Source organism: Zingiber officinale, chromosome 7A (genome assembly GCF_018446385.1).
Source record: "Zingiber officinale cultivar Zhangliang chromosome 7A, Zo_v1.1, whole genome shotgun sequence".
Lineage (NCBI taxonomy): Eukaryota > Viridiplantae > Streptophyta > Magnoliopsida > Zingiberales > Zingiberaceae > Zingiber > Zingiber officinale.
Genome location: NC_055998.1, coordinates 30938609 through 30947613, shown reverse-complemented (window position 1 = coordinate 30947613; position 9005 = coordinate 30938609). Strand labels below are relative to the sequence as shown.

Genomic DNA, 9005 nt, shown 5'->3' with positions numbered 1-9005 from the left:
AATCCAAGTTCGGATCGGTTATATATGGCTCTCTATTTTCCAAGAATCAGATCAAGATTCTTGGAACCCAAAGTAAATTGTTCCAACATGTCCTTTAGCTCCTTGACTTGATTTTTCAGGCTAGAATTCTCTTCCTCAAGCTTTTGGACTTGAGTTGAGGTTCCAGTATGAACAAGGTTAGTCAAGGAGATAGGGTTAGTTACTTCTTTAAGGGTTGTTATCTCCTTTTGAAGTGATTTGACCCAGCCATTGGATTTAGCTAACTTGTGAATTAGATAATTAACTAAATTATGCAGTAAACTTCTTACAGTGGGGTTAGGGCCTTCGAAAATGGATATGGATCCGTGGCTTTTCTCGAACTCGGCTTCTGATTCGCTCTCGGTTTCCAATTCGTCGACTTATTCCTAGGTCGTAAGTGCAAGGAAGCTCATCTGTTCAAGCTCTTCATCGGAATCTTCTGAGGAAGACTCATCCCACGTTGCTTGCAGTGTTTTTTTCTTCCTTTGCTTCTTTGTTTCCTTTTGGTTTGGATAGTTAGCTTTGACGTGTCCCTTTTGGTTGCAACCATAGCAGGTTGCCTCGAACTTCACTTTCGGACTTGATTGTACCTTCTTGGACTGAATCACCCTTTTGATGTCCTTCTTTATGAATCCTTTCTTCTTTTTGTAGAGTCTGCGTACTAGGTTGACAAGTTCGGCTACTATCTCATCGTCGTCATCTTCTGAGTCTGGTTCATCTTCAAACTCGGGTTCAATCTGATGCTTCTTTCTAGCCTCCTTTACCTTGCTTGTACCTGCAATCAACACAATACCTTTCTCGGCCGAACGTGCATTAGTGTGTTCGTGCAATTCAAATTTTAAAAATAATTCATTTAATTTAATTAACAACAAATCCTTAGATACCTTATAAACGTCTACCATAAACGCCCATAATGTATTCCTTGGAAAAGCATTTAGTGCATACCTTATTACGTCTCGATTCTCTATCTTCTGTCCGATCACGTGGAGGTCGTTGAGGAGGTCTTGGATGCGTGCATGCAATTGACTTGCCGATTTACCATCCTGCAATTTTATGTTATATAATTTATTTAAAATCAAATCTCTTTTACTTACTTTAGTATCGGAGGTCCCTTCATGTAGCTCAATTAGCTTCTCCCATAAGTCTTTGGCACTTGAGAATGGACCAACTCGGTTCAGCTCCTCCTTTGTTAGACCACGTTGAAGCGTACATGTTGCTTTAGTGTTGGCATCGACCTTTTTTATTAGACTTGCGTCCCAGTTCTCGCATGATATTGATTTTCCCGTGCCGTCGAGTGGGAGTGAGATGTCGGTTTTGATGATCATCCACATCTCAAACTGGGTTTGGAGGTAGGACTCCATTCGGCCCTTCCAGTAGTTGAAGTCTTCGCCAGTGAAGAGCGGCGGGCGGGCTGTGCTATAGCCTTCTTGATGAGTCATATAAGAGGAAACCTCGTACACACAAGAAAAAATAGCAAAGATTCCAAGACTGGATCTTGGATTTAGTAGTGTGGGAGTAAGAGAATATAATAAGAACTCGAGTGGTGGTTGCATCGACTTCGAGAAATGAAAAAACTCGATCGAAAGAAAAAATCAGAAGGCGGCAATTTTACCGATTCCGATTGACTCCGAAAAGTTTTAAATTATCACGAAAAAATTGCTTGAATTGTGGTTTTACCAATTCGAAGCGACCCCGCTCTCATACCAATTGTAGGATCGAAAGCGCTAAAGGGGGGATAAATAACGCTCATGGCTTTCACTTCATTTTTAGAACTATCGAGTAAATGCGCAGCGGAAATAAAAGAAACAATAGCAAACACAAACATCAAGATTTACTTAGTTCGGGGCCTGTGGTGACTCCTACTCCAAGGCCCGCGATCGTTGATCGCTTTCGGTGGACAATTATTATAAGTTTGGAAATTCTTTACAATTTGAAGTACAATATTTAAAGCAGTAATAAAAATTATACTGACAATGGAAAACAATAAACTTGAAACTTCTGGTCGTCGGAGTCTTGTTACAGTTTTTTCGGATCGTTCTTTGAGCGGAGCATGGAAGGAAGATTGCGATTTCGAGTTGTCTCTATGTTGCTGTTCGAACCAGCCTTAAGTAGGTAATTGAGGGCTCCTCCAAGCCCCAGGTCAGCCGCGTGTGGATGAGCTCCGCACTGCTCGCAGGTTATCCGCCTGAGGGTACCTCCAACCTCCATAGAGGGCGCCTCCAGCTCAGTGTCTAGGTCGCCTCCAAGATCCATGGAGGGCGCCCTCCATCCAGTGTCCAGGGTGCCTCCAAGCTCCATGGAGGGCGCCATGCTTCCTGCGCTGCTTCGACCAAGGCACCCGAGGTGCCTCCAAGCTCCATGGAGGACGCCTCGGACACTGTTCATCCGGGATTTTAGTTCTTTTTCATTACCTACGAGATACGTTAGTACAAAATACAAAACATATCCTGCAAAATAGAGTTAGCACAAATAAAATAAGATTAATATAAGAATTTTACAATCACCGGACTACCCGGTTCTGACTTCGGATTTCACCTCCTGAAACCCTAGGTCAAACCGACGCTTACTGTTCCCTTACCGGAGAACGCATCCTCACCTACTCCACTCAGGAGAGTTTACCTGTTGCCAGACCGGTCCTTCAGACCGATTGGACTTTTGCTCAGCGATTGAGTCTCCAGGACTTTCTGCTGGACGTTCGCTCCACGACCCCGTCCAGTCTTTTCACTTGGTTCACGACCACCAGGACTTTCCACCTAGAGTCCCCGACTCTAGGATTTTTGCCTAAAGCCCTTGACCCGCCAAGACTTTCCACCTAGGGTTACTACCCCCTAGGATTTTTTCTTTGCCTAACCGCGGCTAGGACTTTTCCTCACCTAGGGTTACCACCCCCTAGGACCTAGGGTTACCATCCTCTAGGGTTTTTCACCTGCCTAACCGCAGCTAGGACTTTTGCCTAAGTATACTTAGGACTTTCTTGTAAACTCATTCAAACATATTATACCACAAATAACCTTAACTTGGATCCCTTTGTCATTATCAAAACTCAGGTTTGATCGTCGGATGCTTCCTGCACCAACAAACTTGAACCCCTAACCAATTTTTTTTATAATGTAAAAGTTATCAGTCATTATGTTATCAACAAGGAATAACATTGACATCAATTAACAAATGTCATCGTAATATCGTTATGAGAAATGATATTCTACCTTGATGTTCAATAGTCATGCAATAGCTGATAGTTAAGAATGACCAGAAGGAATGTCTTCCATACTTCTCTTTTACTAGCCTTTAACATGTCATATAGTTTCTAAACTTCAGGTGTTGGTCACTAGCCTTTATCTATATTCGAATGATCAATCATATTTATCGCATCGTACACTATTGATTGCAGTATATTATCATTAGATAATGAAGCAATACAAGGTCTAGATGATGAGGTAATAGAAGGTTCAATTGGCTCAAACAAATAAGGCTCTTTATGATAGTACAGTTATACTAATTTGGAACAAATTCATTTATATCTACATATATTTTCATGGAATCCTCTTCATGGAAAATTATATTTTTGCATTTGTAATGACTACACTGACAACATAACTCGTCATCATTCATATACTTAGGATGACACTTAACAAATTTCACAAACTGTTCAACTCCATTAATATATTCTTCAGTAATAAATCTATTTTCTAACCTATTGTACCTCCAAGATTTATTCATATACATTGTAACACAATTAGAAAAAATTTACAATATTATTAAACATGTAAAACTAAACCACTAAACAAGCATATAGTTTAAATTTAAGCTTAATTAAATCATTAAATAACTATCAATAAATAATCATTTATTATATACCTAAAACTAGTGCACTAAGAAGTTAGCATCTCTCCAAAGCCTACCCAAGCAATGCCAAATATAGAAACCTACGAAACAACATTACAAAGTTAACAATAAAATACAAGTGTACTTACAAACAATAATCATTTCTAGAGTCTCATGCTCATTTGACAAATACCAAGCTCTTGTCGGCCAAGCTCTTGACTAAGCTCATGGCCAAGCTCATGACCGTCAAATTCACGGATGACCAAGCTCGTGAACAGGTCTATCTCAGGCTGTGGCTGAGCACACTAACCCTGCGGTCGAGCTCGCGGTTGGCCAAGCTCGTGGCTAGGGTTGAGGCTGTGAGCATAGCGCGAGGCTAGCCATAAAGGCCTCGCGAGCACAGTGCGAGGTCAGCCGCGACGGCCTCACCAGCACAACGGTCGCTCACTCGAGGTCACAGACGGAGATGGGATGGGAGAGGAATTTAAAAGAGAGAGCTGAATTACTTGGGTGTTGGAGAGGAGATCGCGCGCGTACTGAAGAGGAGAACGCCAGAGACCAATCAGAAGGAAGAGGAGAGAGCATGAGAGAATAAAAAAATTCAAGGAACCCTAATTTGATTGGGATTTAGCATCAAACTCAAAGTTAAGATTTCGTCACTAAATAATGAAGGAATTAAGTTTCTGTCACTATTTTAACTACAGAAATAAATATTTATCGCTATTTTAGCATGGAATTTAAGTTTCCATCACTAGCTAACGATGGAATACAATATTTGTAGTTAATTAACAACGGAAATGAATATCCGTCGTTAATTCTTTTACTAAATGTTGATTTCCTTGTAATGTTAGCGACAGAGTTTTTTTTTTCTATCACTAATTAGCGATAGAAAAAAAATACGTCACTAATTTCACATTTTCTTGTAGTGTTAAATATGACTCCAAGGGGCTGTAACCTACTACCAAAATACATTTTAAATCATCAAAGAAATTCATTGATGATTCCTTTTGAGTTAGGGCCACTCTAGAAGTCCGATAAGAGAAATGATTCCGAGGGGACCAAGAACGTAAATGAAAGATAGTTATGAATGTAAACATAAAGAGGAAATAGGCTTCCCTATGCTTTTGAAAACAGAGTATGGTTTCGAGTTTTTCTATTATTGTTAATGAGATTACTCGCATGATCTATTATTTTTGAAGAAAAAAATGTAGAGGTAGGTTAAAGGAATGGAATGTGTGATAAATATTCAAACTTTAGAAACTTGCAATAAATATTCTCATTTGAATAGTATGACACACAAATAGTGACTTATGATTAGCAGTAAGAATGCAAATTAACATATAAAATGAGAATTTTTTTTTTAGATTGATAAATATATCTCACATGGTTAAGTTTAATTCTTATATTAATTATTTCATGAAAAAAAAGAGTAACCAGGGTGGGTAACCGGCCCAACCCAATCTACGGAAATTTTTTATCGATCATCAGGATAAATTGAAAAGTACTTTTGATTAATCATTGCATGAAGAGCTTATATTAGTTGTCATGATAATTAGTCAACCTATTTTATGGTTAAAGATCTAATTGTGTTTGAAGATTATAGACCAACCTAATAACATTTATCTTTGCATCCTCACTATGAGTATATCCAACTCCCATCATAATAAGCTAGGAACTTCACCTTCACTTTTACGAATATGCCAAATCCTCCACTTAGTACATATTGCTTGTGCTAAAAAACTTATGTTATTTTTAGTCGAAATTAGGTTAAACATCAAACCCTCATGACACATATTCAAAGAAATATTCCTTCTATATATATATTCCCTTTGAAATGTCAATTTTTTGTCCCACAACTTGAGGTTTATTTACAAAGGACAAGGTGAGTAGGTGTAAATAAATTATTCCCCACATCCACCTAAGCCTAGCGCTAGCTAGGTTTCCTAATTGGCCATAGATTTTCTTTTAGTAAGCAAGCAAAACCTTTTTCCTTTAAAAGAAAAAAAAAACTTGGCTAATTAACTAATAATACACAACTTGCCAATTTAAACAAAATTAGTAATACCCTTTTTGGGGCCATATAATAATGCATGCATGTATGTCTGATGCATGCACATGCATGCATCATGTCAAAATTTTGACGGCATCAGCAGTGCATCCAACCGCTATATTTCTTCGCAAAAGCCTAAATATCCGAGGACAATATCTTCATGCTTCATGATGCTGCCATGCATGGTGATGGTGTCCATAGGAGGCGCCAAATGCCATTGGACCACCTCAAAAGGTCCAATCCCATGATGCTATGCCAGTGAGACCGCATGCATGGAGAAAATTTTCACTTTATCACTCATATTTTCATATATTTAAATAATACCCTCAGAATTTATAAGATAAGAGGATCTCATTCCCTTCCTTAAATATAAAATTTACCTTAAATTTTATATCTTACTTAAAAAAAAATCTCAGCATCATCTATCATATTCATTTCCTAATTTAGATTTTTTTAATAAATAGTACTTCATTAAATTTAAGGAATAAAATATATTTCCTAAATATTAAAATATCAAATAATTAGGAAAGAGAAAAAATTAAGGAAATGATAATAAAAAATAGATATTATATAAAAAAATATCAAGCTAAATAAATTATAGGAAAGTTGGTATATTATATAGTAAAAATTGAATATCAAAATTTAATAAAGTAATTTTTTATTCTAAATTTTAAATTTTGGATACAGGATTTGATACGGATGTTTTAAAAGGCAAATTAATGGATAAAATCTCTGAGAGGGGTAAAGTGGAAAATTCTCCTAATATTCTTTTTCGAGTGAATCTACGTTGCATGCCATGCAAGTATCTTACAGGCTTTCTCCCTCTGATTTGCTGTCATGCCTCAATGAATAAATATCTCCGTGACTTAATTTTCCTTTTTTTTGTAATTCTGAAATCCAAAAGGGCATTTAATGCCTTAGTTTTTCCTTGCTGCATGATCATGGATTGATGGATCATAAATCAAAGTAATGCCTAAATTAACAAATTGGATTCTCTGTAAATCTATAGATTCCGGTGGGTTTAATTCCGTGGATCGATCGGATCCAACGCAGGAAGATGGAAGGCGAGGCATAAAAGGGAGCGAGATATTAGAGGGGAAAAAAACAGAGCAGCGACAGAGAGTTACCTTGCGAAGTCTGCGCTCGAGAGAATTTGGACGATAATAAGACAAGATTCAATCAAAACCTTCTTTGAATCCGACAAAATCTGCTTCCTTTTTGCTCTCGATTTAGATCGTCCCTTCCTTCTCTCGCGCCTCCTCCTGCAATAATCAATAAGACAGCCAGACTTCCTCTTCCTCTTCCCCTGATTTTTGCTGCCATGGTGGGCGAGGAGCGACAGCGCAAGTCGTCGAAGAAGAACAAGACAGAGAAGATCCCGCAGCGCGGCCTCGGCGTCGCGCAGTTGGAGAAGATCCGGTGCATGGAGGAGCAGCAGAGGATCGCCGGCGCATCCTCCTCCGACTTCTCCACGCAAGGGTTGGGATTCCCGCCACCGCCTCTGACCACCGCCGCCGTCATGAAACCCCGAGCCGCCTCCACTTTTTTCACGGACTACCACCACCACCACCACCACCACCACCACCAGCAACGGCAACAACCACCGCCGCCGCCGGGGTTTTTTCCGATGGTCTGGAACGCAGCCGTCGATGCAAAAGAAGCCTCGCTGGTGAGGAAGATCGGAGTCCCTCTTCATCATATGAAGCAACCGCCGCCGCCGCCGCCGCCGATCGCATCTTTGCAGGCGAATTCTCCCACATGTCACCGGATGGAGCCCCCTTCAAACCAAAACAACTCAAACAACTACGACTTGCTCTCTTGCTGGAGATCAGAACAAAACAAGGTGAGGAGAAGAACTCTGCGTAATGTTTTCGTTGCATAATAACGACTAATCACTCTTAGCTATGCTTAGAATTCAGTAGAGATGATGGTCTGCAACAAGCGGCCACCGCCGGCGGCGGCTTTTCATCCTGATGAGGTCGTCGTCACCGGGAATCAGGAAGCTTATTGCCCTCGTAAACACCCTTTCCTCTCCAATGAATGCTCTCGTGCTACCGGAAGTAACTTGGTTAGACTTCAATTCCAAGCTTCTAGGTACTCTTTTATTTTTTGATTTCTCCATGTTCAGTTCAAAGTTTAGCATGCTTGCTCAAGTAACGTGGTTAATTAATCTCAGAGGAAACACATCGACTCCAATTGTGAACTCGACGAGTTCAGATCTCTACATTGATAAAGGGATCAAGGAAAATTGTGGTGTTCATGATGGCAATTTCCTTAGCCTGGCTTCAGTTTCAGCACCAAGTCTGACACAGTATGATCATTGTGATTTCAGTTTGAAGAATGCTCAGGCAAGACTTATCTTTGTCTTTTTGTTCTGTTCATCTGGAGTTACACTAAACAAACCTGTTTATTTAATTTGCTGCAGAAAAACACAGTCAACGTCTCTTCATCTAATGAGTTGCCATTCTATGATTTCTTGCTCATTGCTCCAATCAGAGATGAGGAAACAACAATGCTCGAGATAAAGGAATCACCTACTGGCGATATTGATCTCAACCTGAGACTTTAGGAGACCTCCAGACTTTTGGCTCAAGTGATTGTTGGTTACTGCATAAGGGTAATGAATGTGTCCGTGTTTGACCTTCCATTGCTGCTCATATCATATTTCCTACTACTTTTTGTTCTAGCGTTTGTATAGAAACAGAATTTTCAGTTTAGAAATTTTTAGTATTCTTGTATTAATATTAATTAATCAGCAGGTACCACAATGTTATTATTCCATTGAACTTATTCAGTGTTTATGTTCTTGTTCATTTGATCATCCAAATGATGAGACTAACATCAACTAAAAGAAAACACATGTACAATGCAAGAAAACAATTGCATTTTGCTCTAGTGATTTAAAAGTTCCAATCACTTAAGAAATCAGTTAAATAGATTTCATTTTGAAATCAGTTCAAGAACTATATTAAAATTTTCTCACAAACAAAAAAAAAACATAATCAAGATACTCAATTCTTATACATAAGATTTCATATAACAACATTTCAATAATGCCAAAAGTTTCAGTAATGCCGGTTAGAAAGAATATTTAATGACATTAACTCTTCAG

General features: G+C 38.9%; 1 protein-coding gene across 1 annotated transcript; it reads left to right on the top strand.

Annotated features, from left to right (window-relative positions):
- Positions 1–7092: 7092 nt before the first annotated feature.
- LOC122000041 lies at positions 7093–8649 on the top strand. Its single transcript, XM_042554619.1, has 4 exons — positions 7093–7736; positions 7806–7987; positions 8070–8241; positions 8319–8649. Exons 1-4 carry the CDS (start codon positions 7215–7217, stop codon positions 8460–8462), a joined length of 1020 nt encoding a protein of 339 aa, XP_042410553.1. The 5' UTR covers positions 7093–7214; the 3' UTR covers positions 8463–8649.
- The last annotated feature ends 356 nt before the right edge of the window (positions 8650–9005 follow it).